At 38.0% G+C, this 20,260-nt stretch overlaps 1 protein-coding gene across 1 annotated transcript in view; it reads right to left on the minus strand.

The window, feature by feature from the left end:
• The window catches only part of LOC111502825 (protein O-mannosyl-transferase Tmtc2), a 653,196-nt gene that overhangs the window by 20,418 nt on the left and 612,518 nt on the right, over positions 1 to 20,260 (minus strand). Inside the window, exon 9 of the mRNA XM_074181669.1 lies at positions 5,866 to 6,044. Coding sequence (XP_074037770.1) covers positions 5,866 to 6,044 — 179 coding nt within the window. The remainder of the gene's footprint in view (positions 1 to 5,865; positions 6,045 to 20,260) is intronic.

Here is a 20,260-nt window from a genome sequence, read left to right on the forward strand (position 1 = left end):
AATACATCTGTGGTTGGCATTTCCTAACGAGCGAACCAAAATCTAATATTGGTCTCACAAGTGTGATATAAAGATGTTTTATCGTGAATACGTTCACAAACGAATAGCTAGATCTTATAATAAATCCCCACATTTTGTTAGCCCTTTTACAAATTTCATCAATATGTTTGGAGAATGACAAAATCTGATCTTAAATGATCCCAAAATCTTTAACTTCATATTTTTTGTCAAGGAACGTATCTCCAATTTTGTAATCAAATTCAATGGGGTTTTTCGCAAAAAAAGGTAAGAATACCACATTTAAAGATATCAAAGTATAATTTATTTTCCTTGGTCCAATTATATATTCTATCAATGTCTTTTTGTAGTGCAAAACAATCTCTGACGATATGAATTTCTTTAAAGCATTTGAAATCATCTGCAAAAAGAAGCCTTTTAGAAAAATATAATCATGATGTTAGATCAATAATAAATTAAACAAACAGCAAAGGCCCCAAGTTTGATTACTGTGGGACACTCAAGTTGATTTCATAGGGGTCAGAGTTAGGATATAGACTGGGTACGGTTGAAACAATTAAGCTTTTATCGTTTATGATTTGTTGTTTATAAACCAAGTGACGATTATGATACGTGTATCAAATAATCAAACGGATGCGACGAACGTAAAATTCGAAGTTCAATCTACGGTACAGCTATATTATTATAGTTCTCAGGTTACAATTTTCAGAAATATATAAAATTAAAAAATATATATTTGTTTGAACCATCCCCATGCCAGGGAAGGTTGAAACAGCAAGTGGGATCAGTTGACACACATACAAATAATACAATAAATACTAATGAAACATGATTTATTCATCATTAATACTAGTTACACGAATAATTGAAGCACTACATGCCGATATTAATTAGTCTGAATGAAGTGAAAAAAACGTTTTTTTAAATCACATGAGCAGAAAAAAAGAAACCATTCAACTCTTAGACTAATAGAGTATTCAGAGATTCAAATATGGCAAATGTAGCTAAGGTCACCTTGTGTGCATTCCTCGTGAGCCAACTGTTTACACTTTTCTCCGGATCTACTCTATGAATATGGCGCTTAGTAAACAATACAGTAGCATTCTTCCTCTTTCGATTTTTCGATGACAATTCCTGCTGAGTATTTTTTGTATTCATTCATTCTGAAATTTTTCTTTCACCTTTTCTTCCATCTACTCTTTAATCAATTTGCTTAGCTTTGGTGCGTTTCAATTTCTTATCTCTTTTTTTCTGGTGTATCAGAATAATAGTTGATTTTCTAGTTTTTTTTTCCTTTATTAGATTTATTTAGGGGTGCTTTGAGTGATGACCTTACTGCCTATGAAGTGAAGACGATACAATCATTAGTAGCTTCTGCACTTATAAACGGCCTTGGTGAAATTTCTTGATAGATACCGATGCTGCGAGTCAAGGTGATGTATTTATTGTCTCTTCAGGTTCATGAACTTTACTTGCTGGACTATTGGAACTGCTGAGTCACAGAGAGCTTGTTGTTCAACTGTTGTCTGGAGAGAAAACTATACTATTTCAGTTGAAAGAGAAGGCGATAATAGTGGTGTTTCATCTTCAGTTGCATTTTCTGAATTAGGTATATCTCTCAGTTGTATTTTCCGGATAAGGCATCGTCAGTACCGGGCAGGACCTCCTGTCCGGTACTGACGATGCCTAACAGGCTGAAACAGCTGTCCACCAGTGGTTCTTGAATTGAAATCAATATGGTGATGATCAGAATAGTACATTTCTATTTATCTTTTGATTTTCGTGGAATTATTTATCAGCAGCTTAACTGCAATAACCTTTCTCTATTTCATATTATTTTTAGGAACATGTGAATTCGTTCTTCCGTAACATTCCAGGATAGCTTCCCAAATTTTTGCTGCCGCAGTTGTCGGTTGATAGGTCAAACCATCAACACTGACATAAAATATTGATATCAACATATGTCTCAAAATGAATTTGAAGCTTTATAACTTCTATTTATTATACAGCGTGACTCACGGTCGATGGTAGGTTAGACGTTTCTGGAAAACGCAAACCATGATTTTTCTGAAAATTTCACCTCTCACATTTCCTTACCTATTCTATCGATCTGAAATATTTTCAGCATTACGGCGTTGCTACTTCCAAAAAAAAGTCCTAGCAACTTAATTTTTTTAAATAGAATACCCCGTATAATAATACATTTTTGGAATCGCTCTGGAATTTTATTACTTTTTTGTTAATAATGTCCTATACCTATCACTATCTGTTTTCGAGATAAAAAATAAATTGTGCTAAATATGGTCCAAAACATAGCCTAAATTGAAATTAGGAACATCAGTACTCTCAATTCATGAAAAGTTGATACTTTGATGATAGTGTATATTACTCGGTAAATTGAAAGATGGTAAAAAATGCTTCAAGATGATATATCATGTAACTATACCTAAATCGTCAAGTTTTCTCAATAAAGTCGCTTCTTCTAGAAACATTATTTTTTTTAGAATTTGGATTTAGGTAGCAGTGAAATTATCAAGCTTATAGTAGTTCGGTTACTTTTATAAGTAATTTACAAATAGTTATCGACGGTGTTTCGAATCATCTTCCAAAATGAATGCAAATATCGATTATTCAAACGAAGTTCTTATGAAATTATTTATTATACACATGAACAAAGTGATCCAATCATTGTCAGAACGTGTGAAAAATTCAACCAAATGTATCCTGAATTAACACCAATGACCGAGAGGAAGTTTGTAAGGTTACAAAATAATTTCCTTAACTATGGCTCAAAGTTTCCAGGGAACAACTGTACCAAAAATCAGTCATTTCTAGGTAAAAAGTGAGATTTTGTGGGCTAAAACATGTGAAAGTACAGACAATAACAGAATAGGATGATTCAAAATAACAAAATTATAAACAAAATATCACATTTTCACAATAAATGCTGAAAACACATTCTAAACACTTTAAAAAATGTTTTTTGTATGCGACTTGTGGTTGCTTTTTCAATTTCCTGGGGATCCAGATCTTCAATACTCCGCACTATTCGTCGTCGCAATTCTTCTTTGGTAGGCACTGGAGTACTGTATATCTTTTCTTTTAAAACACCTCATGAAAAAAAGTCAAGTGACGTGGGATCGGGTGATCTCGGTGGCCAATCCCACGGCCCTAAACGCCTAAACCAACGATCGTCGAAGAGTTCGTCAAGTTTCCTGGAAACTTCCTTGAACTTTGGTGAATTTTTACGGATGCATTCTGTGATTTTTCAAAATTCGTTGTACTGAAGCATGTGATACCACTATATCTTTTTCTGCACTGCGAATGGAAGCTTCTGGATATGCATAAAAATATACCAAAACGTTAACAGTATTGTCCTCATTTGAAGTAACAGGTTTTGGTAATGTTGAAGGCGCTTTTAATATGGAGTCATAGTTAAGGAAATTATTTTGTAATCTTACAAACTTCCTCTCGTTCATTGGTGTTAATTCAGGATACATTTCGTTGAATTTTCTACACGTTCTGGCAATGATTTGATCACACTGTCCTTGTATAATGAATAATTTCATAAGAACTTCATTTGAATAATCAATATTTGCATTCATTTTTGGCGATTTTTTGAAACGCCGTCAATAACCATTTATCAATTACTTAAAAAAGTCACCAAACGTCATAAGCTTGATATTTCCACGGCTACCTAGAAATCAAATTCTTTAAAAATTATTTGTTGTACAACTGTATATAAAAATATAAATCATCTACATTGTCTGCACCCTCTTCATGACACCATGATGTACAATCTATGCATTTAATCCAAACTTCTCCGTTATTGTCATGACTGTATGCTTTCAGACAGTAGAGAGAAAACGCGTCATCTTCGTCCTCGGATGAATTTCTATTTGCTTTTTGTTTGCTTTGTCTTTGTTTCCTTTTCCGGATGAGTTTCTCTTCACTTTACGTGCCTTAGATTCATTCCTTTTAGCCAATCCTTCTTCTAGAGCTTGTTTTTCTGGCATTTCTGTTGAAATAGCTGATTTGCGTTTTTTTCTACCTTTAATGATTTTTTTGGTAAAATTATCTTTAGGATATGGTCGAATTTCCAACAATATATCCTTGGATGTATTAAGCACCTGAATTTCTTTTGAAGTGGAAGCTAGGGGTTTATCATCGACTTCTGACATATCAAGAGCCAGACTATTCCTCGAAGTGGACGCTTCCACGTGCGCGTCAAGGTTTCGTTTATCAAGGATCTGATTATCACCTGCTTGGGAAATGGCTAATTCTATATTACACAGTTCAGATTTTGAATTGTTTTTTGTGAGAACCATATCAGCTGTTGAAGTTGAAGCTACTGCTTCCATTTCTTGGGTTGAAACGTTACTATTTAGAGGCCGATCAGTTACTGAACAAGGAGCAAATTCGGATTCGTCAAAAACATTTCTGTTGAATGGATATATACCACATACTCTAAATCCGCTTTGAATATTGTTAGGTATTGTGGCTAATGGCAGTGATTCTTCTACAATTCCTGACAGATCGTATATGGTCATCGTTTGTCCAGGATGATTTTTCAACCACGCATCCATAGCAGAATTTAGGTAACTCTTAAATGGCCCATAAACGCTCCTATCTAATGGCTGAAGTTTATGGGAAGTATGCGGGGGAAAAATAATAACACTATCCCGTTTTCCCTGCAATAGTCGACCGTCGGTATAGAAGTGATCGAATATCTCTAGGAGTTAAACCAAAATATATACATATATACATACATATATAAATATGTATGTACCGTCTGTGTGGGGACAATTGTAACACGTTACAATTGTCTCCGTTTACCTTGCTACAATTGTCCCCAAACACAATTATTGTAAAAATCTCGAAATAACATAATTTTCTTCAAACATAACCTCAATTTGTTTCAACATACCTGTGCTCTATACTTACGTCCCGCAACTCCTTGAAAATCTTTTACGAATACCGCCGATTGAATGTTTTGTCCACTTTTGAAGTCACAAATTTACTTTCAATATCCAATTTCTGTCGAAATAAAATAACTTATAAGTGGCTGATGCAACAACGATGTAAACTCGGTATCAGGTAGAAGCATACTGACGGATCGGTCAGTGGCGTTGGCGGGATGTTTGAATCTATTTAAGCATTCATTTTGAGCTGTGTTACAATTGACCCGCGTTACAACTGACCCCACTCTCCCTAGGGTCCCCACTGATGAACTACAGTGATGAACAACGCCTCTCTGGGGAAATTCGATGCTGAATATATTCAATAGAATGGCAAAAACGAGGGCTGCCGCACGCACACATTCTCATTTGGTTAGACGAAATAGATAATATAAAAAATGCATGTTATTCACATAGTCAATTGTACGTGGCAAGTTCACGAGCCGGAAAACCATCTAGTTTATTCATTTTTGCACCTGATAACAGAACGCAAAATGTCGTATATCACAGGGTGCTTCACTGAAGAATGCACTTTTTCTACCAATTCTCATTTATTTTATCAGAAGCCAATACCATTCATTTTTTCATACTTAATAATTTTGTATCAGTTTAAAAAGCATTCATTGAATGTCTGCTAGTTGATTATAGTTTTGCTTCCAGGGGGGCAGCTGCCTTTCTGTCCCTCGCTGGGTACGCCCATGCTATATTCCGAGTACATCTCAATCATAATCGTCTTATTTCAGAAAGGATAGAATGAAATTCTCTTCCTGAAATCTCCCAATTAGCTCACTCCGCTCATGCGGCGAGCCTTTTCCGATTTTCCCGACATTTTCCACGATCGAACGGTTCGAATCACCCCGCCCGAGTAAAAGATAATCGCCTTACTTACCGCCGGCTTGATGGAGACAGCTTTTCTGTACCAAGTCTCAGCATCCTGATATCTGACAGCTTGTCGCATCGCAGTTGCCGCGGCCACAGCCAACTCGTGGTCTTCCGGTCGCAATTCTGCCGCTCTTTCATAGAGATTCGCCGCCTCTTTGTATCTTCGCCGAGATGCCAAGAACTCTCCTGCAATAAAAATGACTCCAGTAATATAAAATCCGTCGAGGCTGGATGTTTCGGTAATGGCGGGGGTGCTTACGGAGAAAAGGTTTTTGGGTCGCATATTTGGGAGAGATTCTTCGATTTATAAAATTTCTTTGTGACGTTCCGTTCCTTAGAAATCATATTTTCTGAGAGACATAACGAAAGACACGGTTCTATTGAATATGCGAAGTTTTTTTTGTAGAACTAATAGTTTTTGGCAAAATAAGGTTTTTCCTTCCTACTTAATATGAATAATAATGACATTTATTTGCCATTCGATTTAAAACATACAATAATCTTAGTTGACCTCAAATGAATATAGTTCCCACAGCAGGATAAACCAATTTTCCCTATTCAGTGTTTACTCCAAACATTAGTTACGGAATCATTCATAGGATTGCTGAAGGAGCGAAAATTTCATTTACATGAAACACTGTCATCCTCAATGGCGGATTTCCGAAGTTTCAAATTGAAACATTTGCCTTATTGCCTCTTTGGGATAACATCACAAGATTAAACACTCAATTCATTCATAATGTTATGACTTTATGTCACGAATCTACTCATCTCATCGATGATAGTACATAATTAATGACATTAAAATCTTCCGAAATCTGTTTTTCCATTACCCAGATGTCACTCTTTCCCCACGAATGACAACCCTCAGAAGTCGAAACTTGTGCGAGCTCATTTGATTTAGTCAATAAGGTGCCTTATTCCTAAACATCAGATGTTTGCCATCGACGATGACAGTGTTCCATGTCCCAATAAAATGACTTCTGGATATGATCTTATTTCCAGCTTCCTAGTGAGGGACTGTGCTCAGGTTTCTGGTCATCCATTGTTAAAAATATTCAACACAATCCTAAGTAAATCTCATTTTCCTGAACGATGGAAACAATAAAAAATCTGCCCAATTCTCAAATCAGGAAACCCAGAGGATATAGAGAACTATAAATCAATATCTATTCTGTGTAACTTCGCGAAGGCCTTTGAGATATCTGTGTATGACCAACTAATGCCACAAGTCAAACCCCTGATCTCAGCAAACCAGTATGAATTTCTAGCAAATAAGTCCACTGTATCGAATCTCTGCAGTATCAAGCAGTTTTTGATAGAAGTAATGGATAAAAAAGGACAAGTTGACGTTATATACACAGATTTTGCAAAGGTCACTCCATGTTATTAGAGAAAAAAGCTCAAATGGGTTCAAATCTCTCACTAACTCAACTTCTACGCTCTTATTTGCATCAGAGAACCAACGTTGTTTTTTATAATGGATTTGTGTCTGAACCATACTCATTACCATCCAGTGTGCCACAAGGCTTCAATCTGGGACCACTGTTTTTCCTTATCTTCATATATAATCTCACCTCCGAGCTTTCGTGTGGCAACTTACTTCGTGTGGCAACTTACTTTTTGCAGACGACTTGAAAATATTTTCAACTATCACAAGTTTAGAGAGCTGCTCTTATCTCCAGTCTCAATTAGACCTGATAGATAACTGGTGTCAAATCAATGAATTGGCAATGAATGGTAGAAAATTCAAAGTTTGCTCCTTCACACGTAATGCCAATATTATTGGGTATTTTCATACTTTCGAGGATGAAACAGTCCTTCGCGAAGAGGCTGTCAAAAATCTAGAGGTGAAATTGGACAGCTGGTTAACATTTGTTGGTCATACCAATACTTTCGTGACATCGACTAGAAAAATGTTTGGCTTTGTTCTGGGCAACTGTAAATCATTCACCAATATTTTCGCCTTAACCATACTCTATACATCTCTCGTTCTCTCCAAGTTAGAGTATATTACATTGATTTGGTATCCTCTCTATAATGTACATAAGGAAACCTTAGAAAATGTGCAAAAGCGTTTTCTGAAGTTTTTGCATTTAGAACTGATGGCGTGTACCCTGCTAGAGGAACTGAGCAATTTACACTACTTCAATGATTCGGTCTGCCTTCCTTGAAACAACGCAGAATTTCATTAAGTATTGTTACGTTATACAAAATTTTACATTGTTCCACCCTCGTTACTAGAACAAATCAACTTCAACGTATAGTATTTCCAATACCAATTGAAACAGCACAGAGAAGAAATTCCCGTCTCGACATAGGCGTCGGCATATTATTTTTCAGTGGTAATTTTTCAGCTACTTATTCTCACAATCATAGCAATTGATCACCTCATGAAAAAGATATCTCAACTGAATTTTTCCACCATGGGTAATTATGAAAAACTTCAAAATTCAAGGTAGCGTACGTTTTAGTGTAGTGTATCGCGGTTTTTGTAAAACCCTTTATAGTAAAAAACATACAATAAACTGTAATAACAAGTTTCAATATGGATTTCCATCAAATGTCGGCCAGTTCTATTCGAAAATTCGTAAATGACTGAACTCGTATTTTTTAACGGTAGGACTTCATTGTTGAAATCTATCGTGCCCTGACATGAGACCGCAGAGATGGCATTCCTCCTTCTTGAACTGAGGTTTTTTTTTCAATTCGGTCTCTTGTATCTGTCCATTCAGTCGGAAAGACCCACACCCTAAGTTGGTGAGGCCAATCAGCCTTATATTCTTTCCGTTGAAAGGAATTGAGCTGATACTGAACAGACACATCAGAAAGGTGGTTTTACATGTAGTCTCCCTGAATAATCACCAGTATGCATAACAAACCGGCAAATCATTAAACAAACTTCCGGAGAAAATTTCCATATCCCGTAACAAGGAGATTGCGGTTGCTCTATTTCTCGATATTGAAGGAGCAATTGACAATGCACTACTTGAATCTATAGGATCGTCCCTGGCTGAAAAAGGCATAGAATCGACCATAACTGGCTGGATCTACGATGTTGGTAACCAGAACTGCAACTACGACTCTTTAAGACGAGGCCATTATGTTCAGAGTCTACCCTCCTCTGAAGTATGTACATGTTGAAGGATTTCTGGTAAAACTTGGGGTTTGGGTCCCAAGCAAGACCATTGGAATTATTTGATGATTGTCAGCACCAATGATCACTTGTGGAGCAATTGCCTGGCGGCCGAAAGCTTCACAGAAAACGGTTCATGCGAAGCTCTCTGGCTCACAAAGACATGCTCTCTGGCTATTCGTGTTGCCGTCAGTACCGCGCCGTCAGCGGCGATGCAGATCCTTCTAGACCTACCTCCTCTTCACATTTTTCTGGAGACAGAGGCTGAATGGACTGCATATAGACTTGTGCACATCTCCAAAAGCACAAATCAATCTAATGCAGAGTACAAAAGACTGCTGGTTGACACTGGAAGTCACAGCGAACTGCCTTATATAGTACTGTCCCCGAGTAAAGAGAATTAGATTCTCTGGAAGAAGAATATATTGACAGCAGATAGTTGTTGGTTCATAGACAAACAAATTGTCTCTGGTCTGGATTCTCAACTGACCTGAAAAGCAATAAGGCTGCTGCAGAAGATTCCTTGTAAAGGAGGATGCTGCAAGCAGCTCCATCGGACCAGAATCTGTCATTGATATCGCTTTAAGCTTTGCCAAAGAAATATTGAACACCTGAATGGCAAAAAGATTTATGGGCTTCCAGTATTCGTTCACTCCAAAGCGTTCATTCACCCTTTGAAGTTTGAAACCGAACAGTTGTTGGACTACAGTAGGAATGAACTTCGACGTCTAACAGGCCTTCTTACAGGTTACTGTCATTTGAATCATCATATGCAGAGACTCGAACTGTCGGAAGTATGTGTCGTCTCTTTTTAGAAAATGATAAAACAGTAGTGTGTTGCAGTGGAGGGTAAAATGGACCCACCCACTCGTGACCTAACCTAACCCATCAGTCCATTTAGGTAAGTTTTATTTGATTTACATATTCAATTGTCTCAGTTGAGTTGAGGTCTAGTTTCTGCCATGATAATAATAATATATTAGAGCTATGAATATCTGTAAAAGCATTTATGCAATGTTTTTATATTCCGTCACAATCACACTGGAATATTTGATCCTATTGTTTCAATTCGATTGGAACAATGATGAAATGAAATTGTGAGAATGATGAGAGTCATGTATAATTCACAGTAATGACACAACTCGCCGTAAAACTCTGCTTTGGTGACCTAACTTTTAGTTCATTTTAATCGATCGGTTTGAAGAAAATGATATACTTAAACGAAGGAAAGGGAGCAATACCAGTTTTTCGCTGTTATTTGTAAGATTTGAAATTCCATCAAACCATCTCAATCGTTTTTATAAAACTGGTACGCTTTTGTCAGTCCTCTGATAGGATAATACCCCATACGATTTTCTATTTGGATGATATTCGTGCTTTGTTACGACAAGGATTCAAAACTAATACGAACTCATTCCAGACAAGCACAGCTCCATTTTTCTCATAAGTACAGCAAATGACAGCAAATCTCTTTTATAGCAGAAGAAATTGAGCCAAAGCTAGAGAACGGCGGAGAAAAAGGGAACCTCAGCGATATCACATACGAAATACATATCTCACAATAAGGAGATTACTTGGAGAATAGCCCACTTAGGCAAATATTACCCGCGCTTGAAAATTTAACAGCCGTGTGTCTGAGTTCTTTTTAATGCCCGTATTCATATATCGTTGAAGAAAATCAAGTTAATGGAGTATAACATGATAGCGTACAGGGTTTTTGATATTACGGAAAATACTCGGTTTTGAAAGTAATAGTATATTATTGAATGAGCATGTAATGATAGCAATCATTCATGGACATTCATCATCATTCATCGGAATTTGCGACAACTACCTAAATTAAATACAAAGTTCTGTCTGATCGGAAACAGATTACTCGAGTCACCCATTGTGAATCTTCTGGAAGTTCAGTAATGTTCGCTGTGTCCCAAGGATCCTATTTGGGGCCATTTCCGTTCAATGTTTTTATGGATGACATTCAGTACTGCCTCTCTAATGTAGAAGTTCTACGCTTCGCAGATGCAATTCAAGAGACGAATGTCTTGAACTTTAAAGCGAACTGAACCAACTTTCTACTTGGTCAATGGTACAAGTAAATGCCATTTCATGATCTTCAACCGCGAACATATCTCTTAACATTTTTATATTCTATAAATCAAGTTCCACTCAATTGTACGGTTCAATTGTAGACAATTCACTTCCATTACAGCCCCACGCATCAGTCACTGTTGGTAAGTCTCTCAAAATGCTTGGCTTTCTAACATGTACCTCAAGCTTTACTGATATCAAGTGCCTAAAAGTTCCTTATTGTTCTCTAATGAAAACTCACCTTGAATACTTCATCTTTATTTGGAACTCATCAAATATAAACCACAAGTTCAGAGACAATTCTTAAGATTGGTTGCATGCGAATCCAGAATCATCTCTTAGAACTACATATGCAATTATTCACAGCTAAATTCTCTCACCGATCTCCAAACATTACGTGACAACAGGGACGATGGAGACTTGAAGATATCATTCAATATTATTATTGGAATTTTGTTCACTGTTCCTCATTGCTATCCAGGTTCACATTTTTAGAGTCTCCTAGATTCACAAGAAATACAATAACTTTTTTTAAACATCCTGCTGAACTAATCAGTACCTTCATTCCTTTGTACTACGGACAACATACTCTGCTACTCCTGATTTGCTAGTTTTTTCTCGCTGTGTGTGTTTCTTGTGCTCGGCAATGCGAACTTTCACCGATGTACGATCCTCAGCACTCGTAGGGTATTCAGTAAATGCAGTTCTTGGAATCGCAGTCCGCGTTTGGTGGCCTGGTTTCCGTGAGGCTGCTACGGATAGTGTTCCCAGATCTGAAACAGGTTCTGATGTTTTACTTGGACCCAATCCTTCTCATCCTTTCTGACAATCCTCTGATGTAGGGAAGTACAAGTACTGGTTGTGGCGGCTTCTCTTCCTTGTGGAGCTCTTGTTATCTTCTGGCTAAAGCCTGTTCCACAATCACTTTTGAGCAACTATTCCATTGAAGGTAATTTTTGATGATGCCTAGTTCCTTTTCGAAAATAGTACATCTGTAAAATATCTGAATTTTCACTCTTCATCTTCCCCTTCAAATTATTAGTTGAATGTCGCGTTCACCGAAACGGGGCGTGGTCAAACTTGACGTCACATCAGCCGCCAGTGCTGGCGGATAAGCGAAATACATACGTGTACTGAAGCCGTATAGAGCAAGTTGTGTGTATCAGCAGCAAGTGTATCAGCTGCGTGAATATGTAACACGTGGTGTTTTCAAACCAGTCAGCCAATGAAACAAAATCCGACGATGGCAGCGATTCATAATCTCCAACTACAGGCCCGGTTGCCACCGCTTGAAGCTCATTGCTTGGTGTGATGTCAGGATGTACCGCGGGCGATATTACATTTCAACTGCTCTTGCTCAGTTGTTAATTGACATAAAAACCGTGTTTTTGTTACTTTGACGTATCGGCTTCAACTTTGAAGCCATTTTCAAGAAGCCATCACTACAGTGAGGTCTCAATCTGCTTTTTCCTCAGGTAGTGTACGCTGTTAGGGTTTATGACAGCCATCTTCAGTTCAGACAGGATGGAGCCTAGCTCTCTCACCCTTGCGGCACTGTTGGTTCATGGGTTCTGGTCTGGTATTTATGTCCCTGGATGAGTGAAGAAGGTACCGGTAGTGGAGGCAATGGTAGGGTTGATAATAAAAACAGGGTTGTAGCTTGCTGAAGCAAGGTGACAGCAATGATATCTATGGATGAGATAATCTTTGTGGGTCATCTCGTTTGTTGAAACAGTTGGCAAGTTTTTCATTTCAATAGGTTCGAGATTTTTCTGAAGTATCCGTTTAGATATTCTCGAAGCTCATTCTGTGGCCTATTTCAAGATGATGTTTGGAGAGGTATGAGAATGTGGGTGATCTACTCGAATAATTTCAGCATGGTCGTCCTGCTGGATTAACGAGAAATATCTGTGATACTAATCTCTATGAGCTATCTTGCTTGAATGTCTGTCGGATTCAATTCAATATTCGGCGTGGTATTAGCTGGGAAGTAGTTGTCGGCAGGCATTCACCAGAACATACTGTATACTCAATTGAGAGATGAATGTTTCGGAATTTTATTTCATTTTATATTATCTATCCTCGATAGGAGTTGTCTTAGAAGCGACAAGTTGATCTTGGGAATTTCTGTAGAAGCATGTATGCAAAGTTTTATATTCAGTCACAACCGTATTTGATTTTTTGATATCATTGGTTTAATCCTATTAGATCAGTGATAGTGATTGAAATAGTGAGAATGACGCATAACAAGGATCTTTTATGGAACCTCATTTTATCACCCTCGTTACCTAAAATGATAAAATAAATTGATGGATGGCATCCGTTACTACGTGGTAGGATCATAATGAAGAAAAGAGAATCGAAACTTTATATGTTTTTCACCACTTTATAAGCTTATGTATACGGACTGTAGTAGTGTTTATGTGGGACAGTGTGATCGACATTCCCAAAAACGGTATGCTGAACATGAAAGATCCTTCAGACTGAGAAAAAATGATTCGACGTTTTCAAAACATTCCTTGGCTTGCAACCACAAGTTACCGAATCTGAACAATAGGGAAATTTTGCACTATGCAAGGAAGGGTTGCAAACTCAGTTATTTCAAATCCTTGGAAATTCACAATCATAAACATTGCGGATGCAACCTGTTAAATGATCAAATCGATTCAGTTCACTCACCGGTTTTCTAATCAGCATATCCGCATTGTAACTAGTAACAAAATTCAGGTACTCAATCAAGCCAAGTACCTATTATTACCTGCTATAAAAGGGCTAATGTAATCAACCATTGTTAGTTTAATGTAAGGTACCTGCAGGTAATATGGCCATGCTAAGGAATTTTGTACTGTAAGCTGGAAGCTTCACTGATGAATTTTCTGGCCAAGGTAATTTTCTTTAACTATAGAAAAATTGCAAATATTTTCCAAAGTATGGCAACCTATGGTTGGCAATATGGCCACCTACCTGTATATTAGGGTAAGGGTAGTGCTGTTTTATGACTGAAATAAAAAAAAATCACAAAAACATATATTTATTGACTTGAGAGTATTCAACCTCTGAACATTATAATAATACATTTATTCATTCTCCTCGCCATCTGGACACAAAAAAATTGTTAGCTCGTCTTGTGATGTCAGACCAACGCCCTCTTCGTGCACGTACACGTTGCAGGAAGTGCACAACCTCATGCCAGCCTGTCGGTCTTCAGCACATAGCTTACAGAATCAGGATTCTTCATTTTTTAGCTTTTTGGATGTTTGTGTTTTTCTTTTCTCACTAACCAACTCCTGAGACTGGATGCCCCTGGACGCTTTTTTAAAATTGTCATGGGATGTTTTTGAGGAAGCAAATAGATCTCTTGTGACAACTTGAGCTAGGCTGTTGATAGCAGGTTTCCTAGGTGTTTTAGCTTTCATTGTTGCTGCATCTGGAGTATCAAGCATTTCTGTGGATGAAACGTTAATTTCTGGACAATCACTGCGATTTTCCTTTTCCGACTCTATAATTTCATCATCACTTGAATCATGAACAGTAAATTCTGACGAACTGGAACTGGCAGCTTCATCGGGGGTAGGTGACCGCCGCCTTTTTTTTATCCGTTGAGTACCCGAAGTGGAAGGTAATGAAATTATTCCATTTTCTTGTTGAGGTAACAGCGTATTGTCCTCATCTTCAGGCTGATCCAAATGTGACGATGTACTAGGAGCTATTTCAGGGATTGCGTCCGGGTTGAACGGGTAAATACCTGTCGAAGAAAATCCTGCCTTAATATTCGATGGAGTCATTGTCTTGTCCCAGACAGTTGAAAATATAGCCCCAAAGCGTTGTTTCGTGATTGCTCGGTCTGTGTGGTTGACGAAATATTTCATCACCTCGTCATCCCAGTAATACTCAAAAGCTCGTAATACTGCTTTGTACATCGGCTGGCGCTCATGAGTTGTATTACTGGGAAGGCAATATAGCGTTATCTCATGTTGTTCAGCTGTTGTCACAACACTATGATCTAAATGACATTTGGCTCCATCAAATATTATTAAACAAGGACCGGCGACCGACTATTCATGCTACCTTTAGCGCGAGCAACCGCACCTGGGGGCAAAGCGTCTGTCCATTCGGGTTTCATACGCTTTCCCGTAAATAATATCATGGGAGGTATTGCCGAACCGAGAGCTTACCACAAGAAACAATTGTTAAGCTGTCTCCATGCTCATGTGCAATAATATGAACTCTTCTTGCTCCTTTTTTTGCCAAGACTTTCTGCTGACGGTGAAGGCTCAACCGACACCCCTTCTCATCAACATTATAAATCCTCTCTGGTTCATGAATTATGTCCATATGCCTTAGTATTGACTCTAACTTAGTGAAATGGTCCTTTACTATGAATTTATTAACTATTTGAGCCCTTGCTGGGTTTAAGTTTTATGCTTTTCTGGGGCTGATTTGTGGATTGCGCTTCATAAACCCGCGCAGCCAATACCGACCAGCCATTTCCTTTGTTTCCAAAAATGTATTAGAAAAGTATCCGCTCCTGTTTATTGATATACGCATCTTCTAACTACTCTTGCAGTAAGTGGATATCCAATTTACGAAAGTCGTATAATTCTTTGGAATAATTCTGCTTCCTGGTTTTTTGTAAGAACCGTTTCACGTCCTAAAGCACTTTTTTCTTGCTTACCTTCTAATAAATATATTCTAAGTGTTCTGCGTGGAATCTGGAACCTTTTACTTGCACCATTGACTGACATACCATCTGCTACTGCCCTTAAAGCCTCAGCTAAATCATTCTCACTCCAAGAACCCCGCAAACCTCTGTTTTGATGACGCGGCATTTCTAATTCACTGTAAAGAAAAAGCAATATGGCCAGTGTAGAGGTATATGGCCATGGCCATATTACTATGCACGCCTCTTGGCCATATTGCTCGACACAAAGAATCAAATTTTTTACGCAAAAATCAGATATTGAACTCAAACAACACTCAAAACTAATAATAAAGTTACATCAAGTAAGGCCTATGTGAGGAGTATCAGTTTTCAAAATATGGAGAAACTCACCTGATTCAATATAAAATATATCATTTCACTTCACTCTCAACAACGAAGTCAACGGAATGGCGACTCACTAGTAAATACCACGTCGTAAACTGCCGTGTAGCTATTATCGACATCTAGTGTGCGTTGCCCATACCTGATACCTTCTTTGAATATCAGATTGCCGCATTTACGAAGTTTTCTGCAGGAATATAGTAAGTAATATGGCCATCGCACTACATGGCCATATTACCTTCAGCTACCTGATACGTTTGAAAATATCCTTATAGGACGAAACTTCAGTAACTTTTGTTACAAATAAGTACATAGAAAGTTTTCATTAAAATTATAGAGTATATGAATAGATATACCTCAGATGTAGAAACTCTATCTTTATCATATCCTGATGATAACTTGACTAGCGAAACACTCGTCAAGACGCGATGTTTCTGTTCTGGGGTTTTCTTTAGGTTGAATGTAACCTAAAATTGGGTTTGCTCATTGCTCATTTGCACATTGCTCTTGATTTTGATGAGTCGAGCACAGAGGTCTAAAATGACTTGAATGAATTACGCCTGTGTAGCGGTTTCTGAAACGTTTTTAACCTACTGAAGCCGTCGGTACCTGTTGCTTTACTTTTCAAATTGACAGTTTTGAGTGGAACCTCCATTACACTACATAAGCACCGATTCTGATACAAATCCCCACATCGCCTCTCAGCCGGCCCCGCCTATTAGTGTCAACGGAGAAAATTCAGGATACGCCAGGATCGGGCACCGTCCTTCAAATTCGCGCGGCGGAGTGTTGACGCAGTCGTTTTTTACGAGAATGAAAGCGACCAATTTGCATGAATTTGCAAGTGTAGCACGTGAGGAATCTTCTCGAACGTTGCAGTACCTCTTCGGAGATGTTATAAGGTCTCTGCGGGAATGTCGCCCCGTTAGCGGGAGAATCCCCAGTCGGAGTCGGGGAATCGTTACGACGCATTAGTCGGATACTTCTTGAAGTCACGGGAATTTGTTTCGGTGTGATTTGTTTTATTGTTGTTGTTGGAACACTTCGCGTGGGTTGTACGATATCGATTTGGCGATTATTGCGCGAGAGGAACACTTGTCGAGTTTCAGAAAATATACGAATGAGAAAACAGTGTGTTCTGAGAAATCTCATAGAATTATACAGGATGAGCCATGAGTCAAGTCACGAAAGGTAAAATATGGAATGAAAGAGAAATTGAACTCTCTATGTTTTTACCACTTTTATTTGTAACTAACGTTACTGCAGTTTCGTCCTATACGGACATTTTCAAACTCATACAATGAACTAACAATGATTCATTACATTCGCCATTATATACCACCCCTGTAGGTACTAATAGAAATAGAGGTACTTGACTTATGATGCACTGTTTGGAACCTTTGGGGTAGTAATGAATATTACTGGAGTTTTTTTCCAAAACCAAATCGTTATTTTTAACACCTCGACACGTGTTTTGATCACCAATTGATCATCTTCAAAGAGGAAGATTAAACTGATCTTTAATTTTCTGAACTTCTTCAATCTTCTGAACTTTAATCTTCCTCTTTGAAGATGATCACTTGGTGATCGAAACACGTGTCGAGGTGTTAAAAATAACGATTTGGTGTTCAGAGGTACTTGACTTGATTGAGTACCTGAATTTACAGTTCACAATGCGGAAGTGCCAATTTAAAATCCGGTGAATAAACTGAATCGATTTGATGATTTAACAGGTTGCACACCCCGATGTTTATGCTTGTGGATTTTCAAGGATTCTAAATGATTGAGTTTGCAACCCTTCCTGGAATAGTGCAGAATTTTTGTATCGTTTAGATTCGGAAACTTGTGGTTGCATGCAAAGGAATGATTTGAAAACGTCGAATCATTTTTTCCTAGTCCAAAGGACCTTTCATTTTCAGCATACCGTTTTTGTAAATTTCGGCCACATTGTCCCACATAAACACTCCGGACACTTAAGCTTATGAACTCCAGATTTCTCCAACTTGTCAACTTTATCTTTGGCATTGAAAAGGAAATCAGATTACCTGGCATGTGGTCTGAATGCCATTTTCACTTTGTTTTTCTGTTATCTCTGTTCTTTTTTCAAAATATGTTAGCGTTACCCATTTCTTGATTTCTGGTTAATTTCACTAATTCGGACTTCCATTGTCTAATATATAAAATCACTTGAAATCCTTGAAACAACTAAAAAAGAAGAATTGAAAAATAAATAGCTGGAAATAACAATTATATCAAGCAAAAATGAACTGAAATTAAATAAAAGTGGAATAAAATACAAGTAAAAATAAAACGATTGAACGAAAAATAAAGAAATAAAAATGAAAAGTTCCAAGCCACGTTAGTTCACGATGTTTCGATTGTTAGTATCCACAATCGTCTTCACGTGATGACTGAACTGATTCCTTCGAGAGATGACTATTTATGGGTCGTTCGAGTACTTTCACTTATCCCCGCTTTCCATTTTTTCCTCTTCACTGGTTCAGTGGGAGATGACCGTTTGGCGGGAGGTGGCCATTTTTCGCTTAATGATGGGTTTCTATATACGTTGTTGGACAGCATATATGCGGCTTCCTTGAATTTTCTCCTAATCCAGTGTTCCTCTCTGTGTATTATCTCAGCTTGTGACCACTCGATGTTGTGTTGATGGGTCCAAACATGGTCTGCTATTCCTGATTTGCTGGTTTCTCCTCGCTTGTGTGTGTTTCTTGTGCTCGGCAATGCGAACATTCAATGGCCTCTTAGTTCACCAATATAGGATTTTCCGCACTCACAGGGTATCCGGTAAATGCAATTCTTGGAATCGCAGTCCGCGTTTGGTGGCATGGTTTTCGTGAGACTGCTACGGATAGTGTTACCGTATCTGAAGTAGGTTCTGATGTTGTACTGCTGCTACGGATAGTGTTACCGTATCTGAAGTAGGTTCTGATGTTGTACTTGGAACCAATTCTTCTTATCCTCTCCGATAATCCTCTGATGTAGGGAAGTGCAAGCACTGGTTGTGACTGCATCTCTTCCTTGCGAGGCTCCTGCTGTCTTTTAGCCAAATTTTTCATCGCTTTGGAGTAGTCATTCCGTTGAAGATCATTTTTGATAATGCTAGTTCCTTCTCGAGACCTTCCGTCGTATTACAGAGCCTGAAAGCACGGTCTGATAGAGAGTCTTGATGATTACCCTCTCAGTCGATTGATGGTGTTTAGATTCGTGTTTCAGATACTGTCCCGTGTGAGTGGGTTTTCGGTATACATATGTTTCCCACTTAGTGTCGGTCCTCTTCACCAAAACGTCTAAGAATGGCAATTCGTTGTGGATTTCCTTATCCATTGTGAAACTGAAGGAAGGTCTCATGCTGTTGATGTGTTTCAGGAAGGCGTCTAGTTCAGAATTCCCATGGTTCCATATTATGAAGGTGTCGTCAACATATCTCAATCAGACTCGAGGTTTCTTGTGGGCTTCTTCAAACAGAGTTTCAAACCACTCCATACATATGTTGGCTATGACTGGTGAAAGTGGCGAACCCATTGGCAGTCCCTCATCCTGTGTGAAGAATTTGTCCTTCACTTAGGAATAACAGTTTCGTAAACAGCATCCTAGTAATTCCATAATTACCTCTGAAGGTAGATTAGTTCTCTCTTTCAGGTTCCCGTCTTCGGATAGCTTTCTCTGTATGATTTGGAGTGTTTCTTCGACCAGAATGTTGGTGTGAAGGCTTTCCACGTCGAAGCTAATTAGTTGATCTTTCTGTGTGACCCTAGTCACAAAATGCCTTGAATTCTTCTCAAAAGACGATGTTTTTCCTTGTAATGGTTGTATTATGGGAAGTAAAATTGCAGACGCAAAAGTATTTTCTGAATTAGGTATATCTGTTCTCTCAGTTGTATTTTCCGGATAAGGCATCGTCAGTACCGAGTAGGACCTCCTGTCTGGTACTGACGATGCCCAATAGGCTGAAACAGCTGTCTACCGGTGGCTCTTAAATTGAAATCCATATTGGAATGATCAAAAAAAACTTTTCTATTTATTTTTTTGATTTTCATGGAATTATTTTTCAGCAGCTTGACTGCATTAACCTTTCTAGATTTCATATATATATATATATATATATATATATATATA

The sequence above is a fragment of the Leptinotarsa decemlineata genome, unplaced genomic scaffold (assembly GCF_025532065.1).
Source record: "Leptinotarsa decemlineata unplaced genomic scaffold, Ldec_3_MD MMD2_tig00026314_RagTag_RagTag, whole genome shotgun sequence".
NCBI classification, from domain to species: Eukaryota; Metazoa; Arthropoda; class Insecta; order Coleoptera; family Chrysomelidae; genus Leptinotarsa; species Leptinotarsa decemlineata.